A 17,948-nucleotide genomic window follows, 5' to 3' on the forward strand; every position below is an offset into this window, starting at 1 on the left:
CATTATTTATTTGTTTATTTGTTTGTTTGTTTGTTTCTCATTATTATATTATATATTAAAAAATCAAAACGAACATTACAATATTAAAATTAATCAATTTAATATTTATTTTAAAAAAATTCCTTAATTCTGTTCCTAATTCATATGGATTTACATATCATACTTTATATTTAATAATATAACAGAATTTGTGAAAAATAAAATCATTAAGTAATTATCACACATTAATTTAATAAAAATAACTGATACTTATTTATTATGATATTATGACAGATTGTAACATAGAAACGAGTTAATCTTATTTCTTTACAATATTCCTCCGCGCAATTATTATTTCATGCAGGCACGAACGTTTATTCAGTGTAGTTAACATAAAAACATTGACGAAATTGTGTCGCGTTGTTATACTTTGTCGATGCATAGTATAATAATATGACATAATGTGCGTAAACATCAACATAGAACATTTAATGGCACGTGAGATTGCGTGCCATGAAACATTACAATCTTCACCATTAGAAATCATTTTCGAAAAATACAGGCCATTCCATCACGCCAATGAGGAAAGAAAATATCGTGTATATGATAAAAAGTATAACTTTATAATACCTAAAATTTATAAGTATTTCTGATTGATGTTGAATTTTTGAAATTAAAATTCAATTGCATTTATAGTTTTATAAAGCATAGTATACGAAATATACTATTTGAAATAATAAAAAATAAAACTTAAAATATATTATGCGAATTTTATAATGTGATTACTATTTAATAATAAAAAATAAATATAAATATAATAATATTATAAATAATATAAAATTTATTTAATATAAATAAAATATAAATATAATAATAAATATAATATAAGATTCTTGTTATACTTTAATATTATATCCATTCTTAATAATATTCTTGAAAATTATAAAATAAAATTTGTTAATATATAAAATTATAAAATGTTTATTAATTTTTAACTTTTTTAAATTTATAAAATTATTTCTATTTAATATATTTGAAAAAATCAACTCGAGTAATTATAATTTCATCATTAATTATTATCTTTTTTCTTAATTATTAAGCTTTTTTGAAAGCATTTTATTTAGATTTTTCAGATCGATATTTTCCGAAATAATTATTAGCATTTCTGATATAAGATTTCATTTCAGATTAAATTTTATGAATTTGATCACTGATTAAATTGATTTCTTTTCTAAATCTATCGTTTTAAACTTTCGATTATAAAATTGCTATTGTACTTTATAATTTTTAATTATTTCTCTATTCTTTGTATTAATTGTATATTTATTATATAAATCTCTTCAACCGATATTTTTTTTCAATTTTAATAATTGCTTATAAATTTTTAAATAAATCATGTAAATAATATCATTGAAAAGTTTTTAATAAAAAATAATAATTTTTTTTTAATGCTTCATTTTTCAAATAAATTTTCAATTCTTTTTTCAATATTCTTTTTTTCATCTAATTAATTTACAAACTGTTTTAATTTACATGATTTTTATTTTCAAAAATTTTACTATTTAAAAGTATCTACTTCATTTTGCAATAAATGAAATATATTATAATTATTATTATTTCTAAAATATTATCATTTCTTTGAAATTTTATTTTTTAATTTTTTCGGGACATGACTAATTTCTAAAATTTAAATCGATGATATTAATTATAAAATTGATAAATTATAAAATAAGTTACAGAATTCTTATATCCAATAATTATTCATTAACTTTCAACTTATTTTATTTTACAAACCACAATGGATAAAATTCATCGATGTTTAAATAACGTATTAAAAATTTAATTGAAGTCAGCAAAAAAAAATTGTGTGATATTTTATTTATTTTCAGCAGAATATGTCGGATGTATTAAATGCGAACTTTCTAAGAATATTTATTTGTTAATTGAGGCAGTGATCAAAGTTTATAACAGAATTGTTTAATTGAATGCGAACAGAAACGAATGTAAAATGAAACGACTTCAGAAACTATTTCTAAAATGTGCATCTGAGAAGCGACTTTAATTAACCAAGGGTCGAGCTATTGCGGTCCTATTCGCAAGAAGAAAAAGTAAAAATTATAATGAACAATTTTGTTGCAGAAATTGTTAGCCGCGGATATTTTTGTTTTGATACCGATGAGAAATTAATTTTAAAAAATAATTTTAAAAAATTGTGAATTAAAAAAAGAATACCGTAATCATGATTGTAGATATCATATTCATAAACAAATAAACTTTTTCATGAAATTTTATTTTCAAAATAATTTTAAAAATATTTAGAAGTATTTCACGAATGTATTTATATTACGTATATATTATATATATATACGGGATATCTTTTTTTTTTAATGAAATATCTTTTAAGGAAAAAATATTATGACAAGAATATTTATATATAAGTTGTTTGATAATTTGGTAGTTTGGTTAAAAGATATATTAAGACACAACATTGTCATTTTTATTGGTCAGAAGAAAAACAATATATTTTCGAAAATATATATCTATAATTTTTATTGAAAATATGAGCCATTGGTTTTAATGATCTTTTCTTAACAAAATTCCAATTGATATATTACATTTAAAAACTTCATGCTTTTAGTGTGAAAAAATTTTTCGAATACTGCAATTATAACTTTTCGAATATCGAATATTTTATTTTTTAAAAACAATTGTAAATGACAAAATAAATGATAATCGATTGATGAAATATTTGGTGAATATAGTAAATGAGATTTCATATTTCAATTCAGCTAATTTTTATAGAATGATTTATGGTGTATGCGATCAAGCATTGTCATACAGAAAAATAGATCCATGTCTATTGACTAATGTTGGTTAGTTATTTTTTCATCAATTTTTGATGCATACCAATTTCTTGGCAATGCTGTTATGGTATCTCTTTGTTTCAAGAAAAACAAAAGAATTATTCCCTTTACAGACCACTATATAGTTATCATAACTTTTTTCGGCAGTAATTTTTTCGGTTTCAAAAATTTATTTAAGATTTTTATTAGCATTCAACCATTATTCAGATCGTGTACGATTATTATATAATATTCATTTTTCATTACAAATAATAATTCTATTCAAAAATGAACTTCTACTATTTTGAGCTTTATGTGATAAATACACTTTTCGCAAACATTTATTGCTCGCAAGATTTATAAAGCTTATTCAGAGAAATTCCTCATATAGAAATCCTTTTCTATTATTATCAATCGGTGATCTCTATTAAGTCTAAACAAAGGATGATGTCATCTGATTGTCGTATTCAAGAAGGTAGTTAATACCTATAATTATTATATTTTTGACACACTTCAACTTTGCTGGAAGCCTGATCTCAAGGATGACATATTCTAGACACGGCTGGAACGAAACAGCTCAACGACAACCAATTATTCTAATTCAAGGAATTTTTTTCTAATTTGAGAATGTTACGAATTAAGTACTGATTGGGATATTATTCGTTATTATCATGTTCGGGAGTCTGTGATTCTTCCAATTAAACTAGAAAGGAATTTTTTGAGGACACAAATTTTACTTGTAAGGAAAATCTCATTGTGAACAGATTGTATTTTGATCGTCGAATACATAGATAGTTTTGTTCTATCACATGTTCTGACCATGTCGGACACGATTGCTCACTATAACATTGTGAGAGATTCAGCTCTCTTATAGATATCGCAACTACACTAATATAGTCCATTCAATATGAAATAGATTATAGTCACAAGCATTAATTTCTTCACACACATACATACATCTTGAAAGAGTATTCGATACATATATCCATCCACTTAACAATTATCATCACTACTACAATACTACTACTGCAGATACGAACACATAATTCCCATGGTACCCACTTTTTCAATATTTTTCATTTTATTATACCCAATTGTCTATTGCACTCAAATGTCTGAAAACTATTTGAAAACTCATTGGAGATATATCTAATTTTGCGCATGTTTGTTTGCAGATTAATTTACATTTTAGCTTTATTTTATATAATTTATTTTTATAATTTATTTTTGTTTAATATGGAATTAATATGGATCTATCTCAGGACTCATTTTTAAGATTCTTCTTATTTCTAGATCTGAATTTTTAAATCATCATATCACCAAACGATCCTCTCATTAATAAAATCCTCTCTGAAAGTTAACTCAATATTTCGATATACTTAAGCTGCCCAGTTTAAATTTAATAATTAAATATATAGGAATATATTCTAAATTTTATATTCTAAATTCGTTCGATAATACCATATTGTTCACTTTTCAAAAAATAATTAAACTAATACAAAAAAGAACTTATTACACAAAGGAAATATGACAAAGGACAATGTCAAAATATACTAAGCAAAATATAGGTTAAGTGGAGTTTACAAGTCGCAATTGATTGTCATTTATTCTAAAATTGACAATTTTATGTGATACAACCTAATATCATGTAATATTAATATTTTTTCTGTGAACATATATGAAGATAATTTTCGTTTCTCATAATATATAATTAAATATATAATTTTAAATATAATTTTACAGTAATCAATGCAATTCGTTATTTTCTTTACTAAAAAATATTATATTATTTATATCGGAAAAAATCATTATTTTAAAAATATCATTATTTTAAATATATAAAAAATATTATAGTATCTTCGAATTAAAATATTTCATAAGATAAAGATTTTTTGACTTAAATTATTTTTTTAGGAAATAACGAGTTATGAATCGATTAATACAATAAAAATTATATGATTCCATTTACAAAATTAAACTTGATCTTTATATAATTTATATCTATAAAAAAATAATTAATTTTACATAATATATTTCCTTATTAGAATATTTTGTTATAAATTATTTTATAAATTATTTAATAATCTTTAATTCATATATTTTTTTCTTATATTATTTTCTTTTTCTTAAAAAATATATTTTATTACATTTAGATAAAACAAATATCTTACATCTTATATATAATAAAAAAGTTAAATTATCAATGTATTTATTAAAAATAAGAAATATAAACAATAAATATATATATTTATTTTATATCTTTTTATAGACTCTCATACACTCATAACGAATAAAGCAAAATTATTTTCTTTAATTCATTATTTTGTTAATTGAAATAATATCGAAATAATATCGAAATTCTAACTTATGTATTTTGTTCTACTTCATAAATTATTTTATAAAAAACTTCAAAAAATACGATATTTTTTTCGATTTTTTGACATAATCTTAAACAATAATCTTAAACTAAAAATTAAAAAATAAAAATTTATAATATAAATTTCAATTTAATAATTTTCCAATTCAAAAAAAATATATATAAAATTATCTTTATATATTTAAAAAGATCATTTTTTTTCTATTATAAAATAACAAAAAATGAATTCAATTGATAATTTGATGAATAATTTCCGAGATAAAAATTTAAATAACTATTTTTTACAAAAATCAGCAAAAATTGCAAAATTGAAAAATTTATATTTTTTTAAACGAGTACAAAATTAGTAAAATGATAATTTAGATCTCTTAATTTCACGTGAATTTTACATTATATTTCAATTTAAACAAAGTCCAAAACATCAAAAAGTAATTAATTTATTTTAAATAAAGCATGGAATATATTTGCCATTTAATTTTTTAGTTATTTTTCTTATTGTGTGAATTTCAGTATAATAATATTTTGTATCAAAATATATATTTATATGTATATAAATTTTTATTATTAGTTATAGTTTATTATAAAAAATTTGAATATTAAAATATATAATTCATATATAATAATTAATGATTATTAATATATTAATATAATTCAATAATAAATAAATAAATATATCTAAAAAAAAAAAGAAGAGAAAATATTAATCATGAATAAAAACTAACATAGAATATTTCCATCACGAAAAATTCAAACGATCTCAAATTTCATTTGAAATTCTACAAAAATGACCTTTCATGCGAATTGTTGAAAAACTATTCTTAACTATTTCTTATTTTAGTTCCCAAATTCTCCTTGGGAATTCTCTGAAAAGTATCTCTGCCAAAAAATATATTTCGCTCATTCCGTGAATCTATTTATTTTTGCAATTTTCCAGCAAGAATCTAACCAAAGATCTAAGCTGTATCTTCTTCACTGGCTTTTCATTCGAATAGATAGCCATTTGCATTATTTAAATTCAAATCGATATCCGATAAAATAGACAAGAGAGGATTCGATCGACTACCGACTAAAAAAATTTTGATCGTATCGCATTTCTATATAGAATATTTTCCCATTCAAACAATTCAAATAAGAATAGAAAGAATCAAAAGGAAAATAACATTACTCTTTTTCTTTAAAATATTTCCACCAATTCGATTATTGGCTATATAAATTATTTGCGTTCCTTTATTAAAATATGAATATGTTAAAATGCGTAAGTATATCAACGATAATAAATAAGTACAGAATAAACGCTAATTATTTATATTTATTATATGTGTATCATCTTGGCATGAAGATACGAAACGCAATTCAAAAGTCCATAAACATTAGATTTTGGAATCTACAACACTTAACAAAATTATAAGATTCTCTTAAGTCAATAATTTCTTATGCAAACACGTGATTCTTGCAGCATTTTTCTTTCTCTCTTGCACTAGAAATTATAGCTAATTCTGAATGATTATATCCGTTTTCATGCGATTGTGTCAGTATAATGCGATACATATTTATGTATTCATTCATAATTTATCAGACACTTGTTTAAAATTAATATAATCTTTTTATTTGTTGAGATATGGATAGATGGAACAGATGATACAGAGTAATATTATGAGGACAATGCCATTTTTGAGAGAATTTAAAAGAATTGTATATTTATTAAAACATTTCATCTGACTGAAATGTGAACATGGTTTTGGAATTTAAGACAATATTTTCCAGCTATGGAAAATCTCAACGGCAATTAGCATTATTCTTGAGAAGAATTATTGCAAATACTCCTTAGTTTCCTGGGAATAGATGGTATAATTCTTCAGTTTCATTTTAGGAATTTTCCTTAGATTGGGCATATCAATTAATCAGATTAGTTCATGATAATATTGGATGCTTGTATGCCTTATTGAAGATGACTCTCATCTCGAAGATGAATATGGAGAGAGTTTTAGAGAGTACGAGCGATTTGGTAGAATTTTTTGAACATTAGAACTTGAATCTGATTTAAATCTTAGAACTCTTTTAAAATCAAAACTTTTGTAATCTCAGAATTTCTTAAATCTCTGAACTTTACATCTAATCTTCCGAACTTTATAATCTCGAACGAACAAAACTTTAGAATCTTGTGAATCTACTGATAAACATAAATTTTCATTAACATATTTTGCTTTTAAGCGTTTTAAAATAGAACATTGTTAATAGCGAATTTTGTAATAAATTAATTTTATTACTATATATCATAATTCCAGGAATAAATTGAAGCTAATATTATTAAAGACGAATTATTCATCATTTTAGTTAGCAATTTCTTAAACTTTTTTTTATTTTTTTTACACATCACAATTTTTATATTTTTGCATTTAAAAGTATTAAAAAAAATTTGACTTACAATAAACATTAAAATTAATTTATTTAAATTAATTATTAATTCTATAATTATAAAAAATTCTTATTAAATTTCAATTAAACAAATCAATAGTTGATAAATTAAACATATTAATCTATTAAGAAATATTAATTTATTTAAAAAATTCAAAAAAGAAAATTTTTAGAAAGATTCTTAGAAAGATTATAAAATACAACTACGATTAATCTATAATTCTATAAGCAGTGGAATAATATTTCTAAATGTATATCAAATTTATCAAATGGTTATACTTATAAATTAAATATAGTTATAAATATACACATATACTTATAACTTATAGACGAAGTTTGAATTCAAATTGAATAAAAATTGATTTTGAATTGAATATTCTGATTTTCTGAAGTCAAATCAATATCGGAAATTAAATCAATCAAATTTTTTGTGACTTTTTTAATCACAATTCTCTCTTTTTACGTACGATAAAACTTTAGTTTAGAAATTTTAATCTACCATAAAATCAAAATAAATAAAAATAAAACAAATCAAAACACAAGAATATTAATTAAATGAAAACGAATGAAAAATATAAAAATTTGATAAAATAAAATTCATTATATATATATTCATTATATATAAAATTCATATTCATATATATTAAGTGATTATATAAACAAATTCCAATAGATTTTAATATACATGATGTTTAAAAAATGTGGAAATACTAGAGATTCCTGGGATAATTTTAACAATTCTTCCATTTTTGGGACATTGTATATATTAAAATCTATTAGAATTTATTTATATAATTATTTAATATATATAGAAATAAATATTATTTTATTTTATTATATCTTGTATAAAAATAAATGTCAATACTTCTTCAAATCTATCAAATCGATATCCATATTTGATCCAATTTGATTAGATAGCAATTAAGCAATTAGATTGCTTAATCATAACAACTTAATTATAAGTTCTTTTTTTTATATAAAAAGTCTCAAAACAAATAATCAATTAATTTAAAAGAAAATAATTAATATCATATTTAAAGCAGCAGTTAACATATATAAAAATTATACATATATCAAATCAAAATTACAACTCAAAGAAGAAAAGCAAAAATCATATTATCAATAACAATTATGTGTTTGATTTTGATTTATTATAATGGACTAATTTTTTAACCAAATTTCTAATATAAAAAAATATAAAATTAAAAAATTAACTTTTTATTTTGTTGTGATGTAATTATTTTTAAGATTTTATAATGATGAAATAGAATTGAATATTTTTTTTTTCTTGTATTAGTTTCAATCTATTCCTAAAGCTAATATATGGTATATAATAATAAAATTAATTTTATATAAAATTCGCTATCAATAAAGTTTCTAAACTGATTCTATTTTAAACTGATTAAAAATTCAGTATGCTAATGAAAGTTTACGTTTACTAAATTATCACAAGATTCTAAAGTTCTGATTTTGATTCTAAGATTCAAATAGTTTTGAAGGTTAAAAAAGTTCTGATGCTGAGAAAGTTCTAAGATTTCAAAAGTTCTGCGGATCTTTGATGAGATACATAAGCGATCAATAACATTATCTACAATCTAATTGAGCAATACTCTATCTAAGAAAAATTCTTAAAATGAAACTGAGAGGCTATGCCATCTACAAAATCTGCTGTTCAGGAAACTGAAGAGCGTTAAATAATTCTTTTCAACGTTTGCAATAATTCTTCTCAAGAATGATTGTCGTTGAGATTGGCATAACTGGAAAATATCGTCTCAAATCTCAAGATCACGTTGATACTCTAGCCACATCGAATTATTTTTAATAAATATACAATTCGAAGTATTCTTCAAATTTTTCTTTCAAAAACTATTCTGGCAGCATCATCCTATACTATCTGTTCAATATTTGAAATCTTGATTTATGTCACAATTCGAGGATTTTATTTTATTTATGCTTTATCATTTTGACAAAATCTTTCAAACACAATTGTCTTAAAACCATTTTTAAATTGTCATTCTTAAAAAAAAAATAATAAAATTCGCTTCAAATATTTTTATAATTGAATAGTATAAATTATAATTGAACTATAATAGAAATGAAGCTTTTTTTTTTACACTTTCAAAATTTCTATTTTTCTTATGATTTAATTCATAGTGATCTATAATCTTACATAATTTTTAAATCTATAAATTTTACGCATTTATAGTAAAAGACGATTCTTGTTCATAAAGATTAATTTTTTAATCACTTTATTACATTTGATCATCCCATAAACCCAAGCAGACGCATTGCATTCTTTCTAAATTTTAACTTTTACTTAAATCAATAAGTTTTTAACATCTTTTATTTATTCTGTTATATTAAATAAGTACAATTATGTTCGTAATTTTGTGACTTTCCGTGTCCATATAGATTCTCATTATCTCACAAATATTTTTTTTCTGTTTTAAACAGTTAGTTTTATTTTTTTTCTCGAATGAAAAATATTACAATCAATAAATCATTGTAAATTATATATATTTCTAAATGTTAAATAATATTAATCTATATTTATTTATAAAATGTATTTATAAAATATATATTTATAAAATGAAAATTTTATTTTCATTAAAATTAATATTTTCATTTATCGCACAATTAAACATTCATTTGTATTCTCAAATCATATTTTTCCTAAGAAAATTTCGATTTAATAAATTTCAGTTTAATAAATTTTTTCTGCTAAAAATCAAAAATAGATTTTCAAGTCTCGTAAAATAAACTTGATTTTAAAAATCTAAAATCAATAATATTTAAAATGATTTATGTAATTGAAAAAATTTTTATAAGAGAATAAAAAAAGGGTTCATTAAAAAAAAGATTCACTTTTAGATTTTTATTTCAACTTTGAAAATATTAATTTTTTAATTCATATTTATTTGAACTTGAATTCTTCGTTTGATGAATACCAATAGTTTATTATAAAAATTACAAATTTGTTTTATCTTCTTCTATGTCACAATATAACGCCAATAAATTGTCATGTCGAAATCTTTAAACAATTCATATTGATCAAATCAGTTTTAAATAGTAATAAATCATAAAAAAAAGAAAAAAATGTTCAAAGAGAGAAATGTTCAAAGAGAGAAATGTTCAAAATGTTCAGAAGAGAAAAAGAAGATCAAGCGTTATCATATGTATTAACTAAATATGTATTAAATTAAAACGAGTTGCAAAACAACAGAATAAGAAACAAGTAATTGGGAGAAAAATAATATATGATAAAAATTCACTCCGATTGTATGAATAACACTTTGTGAATCGTATATTGTATTAACACAAGAGAGAATCTAGTACGAGGATATATGTGACAAGAATTGCCCATGCGTATATCAAGGAGCTAATATAATTTAATCTACACATGTTCGTGTAGATTATGCAAAAAAGAGTAATAGAATAGGGAAGGAGGAAAAGAAATTCATATATATTTTGTTCTATGATAAATTAAACCAGAATTGATTTATTGATTTATTGAATGACTTTGATGAAATCAATTAAAATTATATAGAAACATAAAAATGCAACAATAAAGATATAAAAGCAACAATGAGTAAACATAATTTGATTTTCTATATTCGTACTTTAATATCTGGAATTTTCTAAAATTTTTCATTTTTCAAGTAAGAACAAATATATAAAAGCATGAAATATTCAACAAAATTCGTCTATTTCCATAAATATTTTTATAATTTTTTCTGTAATTTTTTTTCAATAAATTAATTAATGGAAAAATATAAAATAAAATTGGATTTTTTCGATTTTATTTGATTTATGTTTAATTTTTCTTTGATTATAAATTTCATGAACATTGGACATTTTTAATATTTAAATAAATGTTTGAAAAGTAAAGTAAGCTAAAAAAAGATTGAAGATAGTGAGGAAACAGAAAATAAACATTGAAGGTATCATTATTTTTAATTCTTCTTTCTTTGAATAAATCAATTATGAAAATTGCAAATTACAATTATTAAATGATAATTTGAAATGTACAAAATAATCTAAAGAAAATAAAGTAATTGGAGAGTAAGTAGTTGGAGAGAACTAAAATTATTACGAGTTTGTAAGTTCCTTTGGCTTTCTTCAGTTAAATTTGTTGAATAAATCGATAAGAGAAATTGAAGTTATATATAATTGTAAAATGACAGAATAATTTAAAAATGAAATTCAATAATTTGGAGAAAATAAAATAATATAAAATTAATATTGAAAGTTTGCAATTATTTTCTTTTCTTTTCTTCATCTTCAATATTGTTAAATGAAATATAAAATATGAAAAATGGTGTGACTGAAATAATTTATGAACAATGTATATTTTAATAAAAAAAAAGATTTCAATTTTTTAATCTTAAAAAAAATTTTATCTTAAAAAAAATTTTAAGATATTTATTTATTTATAGTTATATAAATTATTCTTGAAGAAAATTATTATTTTATTTATTAAATTAAAATTAAAATTATTATTTTATTTTTATATTTCTATATTTTATTTCAATGTACATTTTTGTAAAAGAGAATTACGATCATTTTATAAAATTCTTGATTTATATTCATTTGTTTCACAAATCTTAAATTTTTCAAACAAACTTGTGACAAATTTAAATGTTTATACATATATATCTTAAGATTAATTTACAATAAATTATCTCTTATTCGGATCATTGTATATCTTTTATAAATGAAATTAGAAACAAAAATAACCAAGATCATTTTTCTTACAAAATAATTGTTATTTGTAATGCAAAAAAAAATACGACATAATAAAATAAAATAAAATAAAATCTCTTTTCAACTGTTTTTGCTCAAAAGAATTATCAAAGATTGAATTCATTCGAAACGATTATTGTCCTTTTTTTATTTTTCCTGGCAAACAGAATTGCATCATAAAAATTTTCAAATAGTGAAACGAGAAAGCAAAAATACTGTTAGAGATGGTAAATGCATGAATCCAGAATATTAAAATATTATCGTTTTTACAGATTTATCGTTTTACAGATCTATTGTTGCAGTTGGTAAAAAAATTCATGCATACTTGATATATTAAATTCAATTCCATTTCTAGAAAATTAAATATGAAAATTATATTTCTAAATACATTTATAAATTCTCTGTGAAGAAGTTAGAAATGAAATGGGGATGGGAAATAAACAAGCTGTTTTTAAATTCTATTTTTTGATGTTCCGAAAAATTACGTCAAGTCTTTATATGTTTCAATCATGAAAATAGAAATAAATACAACCTATGATTTCTACATACGAATAATCGAAATTATAAATTTCTATAATTTTCTAAATTTCTATAATTTTCGAATAATCGAAAACGATAAATATCGATAAATATTTGATATTGATTTTTTTGATTAAAAGTTATTAAGAAAGTTAAAATTTTTTTATTGTAAAAAAAAAATAATGAACTATATTGAAAAATATATACTGAAAAATATTTAATAATATTATTTATATATTATATATATATTGATCCTATTATAATTTTTAATAAATATATCTAAAATATTAAACTTTAAAATAATACATAGAAGACTCTAATGATTTTTTTTGGGATTCTTACATAGATTTTTAATGAAAAATTTAATATTTTAAATCTTTAACTACTTTTTATATTTTTATCAATTTTTCCACTGTGAAATCTCTTTTTTTAAATCATTATCACAATTTTCCAATTTTTATCATGAAAAACTCAAGTATCAAATATGATCATTTTCTTTTTGCATTTTCTTTTTTAAAACGAACATACTAAAAGATTCATTTACAAGCGTAGAGTTTTTGTATAAACTATTCTTGAAAAATAGTTCAGTTTTTACGCAAACCGCAATTTTCTCATCAAAGTATCTTGAATATTTTGCATGAAAAATATCCTCGAAGTATGCGTATAGATTCCGTGGAGCGATAACTTTGAAGTAAAAAAAAGAAAAGTAAACTTTGTAGTTTGGATAATTTGTTTGTGTATTACATTTTCAAATGTCGAACCTTCATTTTTAATGAATAAAATATTAAGCAAATTTTTATTTTTTATTACGAAAAATTAAATAAAAATTGATAGTAAAAATAATAAATTGAGCGACATATATGATAATCACATCATTGCATTTTAAATTTTATACTTGTTTGAATAGTTATAATGAATATGATAAATTATATTCTATTTTACATATTTTTATTGCAATTTATAAGAATGAGGAATTAAGGAAATAACAAATTTGAAGAAACGTAAATATCAAAGAGTTTTAATTTTAACGAAGGAAGATATGTTAAGTAAAATTTATAATACGGTTTAAAGTTATTAATTTCTTAATCTTTACAATACAATAATTTTCAATATTACTTTCATCGCTATATTTAATTTTTTAATGTATGATTAAAAAAAATAGAAATACAATAATTATATGTATAATATATGTATATATAATATATGTATAATATTTTTTGAAATATTTCAACATGTTAATATTTTCTAATATTATTTAGCTTTTTTAATATATAAATTATCTTTGAAATCAAATAACGAGAATTTCTATATACAAAAAATAAATAGAAAATGTAAAATACAATTTTTTTGTTTAAAGCTTTGTTTTTAATATAAATCAAATTTGAAAAATATTTAAGCGCAAGTGATTTAATATCCAATTAAAATAAATTATTGAAGATAGAAGATAATTCCACATAAGAACAAATATAAAATATATTTTTTTCATTTAAAAATTAGTTTTCAAAATTGAAATTCAAAAATTGAATTTGGAAATTTATCGATACGACTTTTTGATTCTAAATGTTCAATTTCTGTTTTCTCAAAAACAAAAAATAATCAACAAAAATTATTGTTGTTATTATTATTATTATTTTGTTTATTTCTATATATAAAATAATCATCTACCTCAATATTTCACTTTTATTCAATAAAAAATTAATTAATTTCACTTATATCTGATTTTTAATTTTAATTTTTAATTTTTAATTTTGATTTGTTTGAAAGCAAAGCTCGGACAAAAAATTTTTTTTTTTTATTTATTTTTGCATTTATATTCATTATGCGATTATTTTCAGAGACATCCTATATCTAGTATTTAATATTTTTTAAATAAATAAAGAATAAAAAGAATATTATAAGACATAACTTCGTTAAAAAATTTTCAAGAAAATTTTAACATACAATTTTCTTTTTTTTATTTTAATAAATTTACTCCTGAAAAGATTATTATAAAAACTATTATATTATATTTATAAGATTATTATATTATTATGAGAACTGATGAATGAAATTTTTAGTAAATTTTTTAAATGTGATGTTAAAATTTCATTTAGCAAATTTTCTCTTATTGGTGAAATAAAAGAAGATTCTAGATTGATTCTTTTATAGTAAAAAAATAAAAAAAAAAGTAATTGAATTTTTTTTTATTCTTGAACTATTATATCGAAAAAATACAATAACATATAATAACATATATTTTAAGACATGATAATTTGATATTGCTAATTAGATTTGAATTAGATTTCATTTGATATTGAAAATTATAAGATTAAAATGAAAATTGTCGCAATAAAAGTAACAAACATGATAAAATCGAATCAAAGTGTTAAATATTAGAAAAATTATTTAATGATATAAATGTAAGTATATTTATTTCAATAATTATAAATATTCAATTCAATATATATTCAATTAAATATCCAATGTAAAAACTGATGAAAAGTAATATGATCAATTTGATTCTTAATTGTTAGGATATAATTAATAATTGTTTAATTAAAAATTTTTGTATTGAATATCCCTCATATATATTTGAGTGATATATAATAATAAATGGAAAAGTTTTTAATAGAATCACGATCGATTTATGTATATTATATATTCGTAAATTAAAATGCTTTACAGATATTTGCGATGCAAATTTACGATCTGCAATTCATCATACTATTTTTCTTCCTATTCGCTTACGTTAATATATATATATATGCAATAAAGTTGCCATATGTTTGTGGATTTAACAGATTAAAATGGCTTGAAAGTAGGGTTTCTCACGCGACCATCCAAATTCATTTTATATTAATGCTTTTTGAAGAATACGCTCTTCTCAATCTTCATTAAATGATAAAAATTATAATAGATTTTTAATAATAGATTTTTTACACCAAGCAATTTCGAATTATTGAATTGGAGAAATATCTGGATGAATTACACTTTCTTTCATAATAATTAAGAAAATTTATAAGAATTAAGACATTTTCATTTATTGTCTATTTATACGATTATTTATAATATAATTTATAATTGATCTAACAAATAATAATAAATAATTCTAATTTTGAAATTTCATAAAATTTTTTATTTAATTTATTTTTCAATGATCAAAATGAATTCATAAATCATAAAATAATAAAGGTCAATATATAATATTTAAATTGTTTTATTAATTTTTTTTTAAATTATAAAATTAATTATAAAATTTTAATAAGAAAAACCTTATTAAAACAATGTTTATAATAGATTACTAAGAATATATTTAAAAAATTTATAATCTTTGTATTAAATCTTATATTAAAAATAAATAAATTTATTAACAAGATCCAGCAATTTAATAATAAATTTTAATATAAAATTTCATAGTGATATATCGACTTTCGAAGGAAGTAAAACTTAACTATATAAACATGAGCGAGTAGAGTGTACTTATATATTCTTTACAAAGAATCTATTCTAGAAATTTCTTTATATATATATATATATATATATATATATATATATATAACGAATATATAATATATTTATTAAATATAAATATATAATATAAAGTATATTAAAGTAAATATATAATATAAATATATTAAATATAAATATAAATATAAATATATAATATATTTATATTATATATACGAATATATATATATATATATATATATATATATATATTCTTTATATAATATAATTTGAAAATATGAAAAGGCAATGTTAATTCGAGAATTAAAAAATCTTATCAACAAAGATTAGAAGTTTTCAATAAGGCATAACAATTCATATATATTCTTAAATAAGGAATAAATCTCTCAAAAGATGTAAGATGAGTTATTAAATATTTGGACACTTTCAATGCATGATATAAATTCGATTATCTGCATAACTCGGAAGTTACCTAGTTGAGGAAAATATTAGTGAGCATGACATTTAATCATTTTTCGTATTATGATAAGTCATTTCGAAAAGACCTTAAGCGATGGAGGTAAAGGATCGTTTATAAAGTGTGGATGTTGATTAAGTTGCTAACATGCAAATTATTCATTTTCATATCTAACTTTCTTTATCCATTTCTTTATTAACTAAATAAATTGTTTTCAATTTTAATTTTTTCTTCTATATGAAATGTACCGAATTTTGATATAATTATATATAATTATTATATTTATATATATATTATATAATTATAAATATAGGTAATTATTATATTATAATTAGAGAATTAAGAAAAATATCGCAATTTATTTTATAATAAAATTGATTTATTCGAGAATTCGCAATTCGAAAACATACCATTAAAATTATATCAATGTATTTTTAGTTCTGTTTTAGTACATAATATATATATATATCTTTTCATAACTTATATTTTTAATATAACTTATAATATTTTATATAATCGATTACTTGCAATTCTATTAAATTTATCTCATAATTAATGAATTAGTGAATTTTCAGATTTGATTCATCAATATTTTCATTCTCCTTTTTTTTTTTTTCATTTTTATTTTGAATGTTACTTATGTGCGATAATTGTTAATTGATCAGAAAATAAGAAAATAAAATTTTTTATTTTACTGATTTAGTCTATGATTTAGAAAAGATTCTAAAACATTGTTATCTTGGAATACAAACGATTTGGGATAATGATCGAACTTGGTACAATAATAATGATAATTAAAATAACAAAAATAAATATATAAATATATAAGTATCGTAACAAAATAGATTGAATGCTTCAACAACGGAAGGTATACAATAACGATTAAAAACTATTTGATTAGACAATTTCAATGTTGATTTAAAAATGTACTATAAATTAACCATATATTTATCAAAGAAGCAATAAATTAAATTATTATATTAAACTATTATTAAACAATTCTGAATCAGATAATTGCGATAATTACAAGAAAAATTTATTGTAGAAAAAAAAAATATTGTGACATGTTTATCATCATTTAGTCCATAAATCTTAATATTTTCTTATTAGTAATTTCTTTCTGAAAATCATTATACGAATATGTAATTGCAAAGTCGTAAATGCATTG

At 20.1% G+C, this 17,948-nt stretch overlaps 1 protein-coding gene across 1 annotated transcript in view; it reads left to right on the forward strand.

Moving 5' to 3' along the window:
• The first annotated feature begins 2,782 nt into the window (after positions 1 to 2,782).
• The window catches only part of LOC122720319, a 32,576-nt gene continuing 17,410 nt past the window's right edge, over positions 2,783 to 17,948 (forward strand). Inside the window, exon 1 of the mRNA XM_043946942.1 lies at positions 2,783 to 2,852. Within this exon, the coding sequence (XP_043802877.1) occupies positions 2,783 to 2,852 (70 nt within the window). The remainder of the gene's footprint in view (positions 2,853 to 17,948) is intronic.

This window comes from Apis laboriosa, unplaced genomic scaffold, assembly GCF_014066325.1.
Source record: "Apis laboriosa isolate Shangri-la unplaced genomic scaffold, ASM1406632v1 scaffold125_cov141, whole genome shotgun sequence".
Classification (NCBI taxonomy): domain Eukaryota; kingdom Metazoa; phylum Arthropoda; class Insecta; order Hymenoptera; family Apidae; genus Apis; species Apis laboriosa.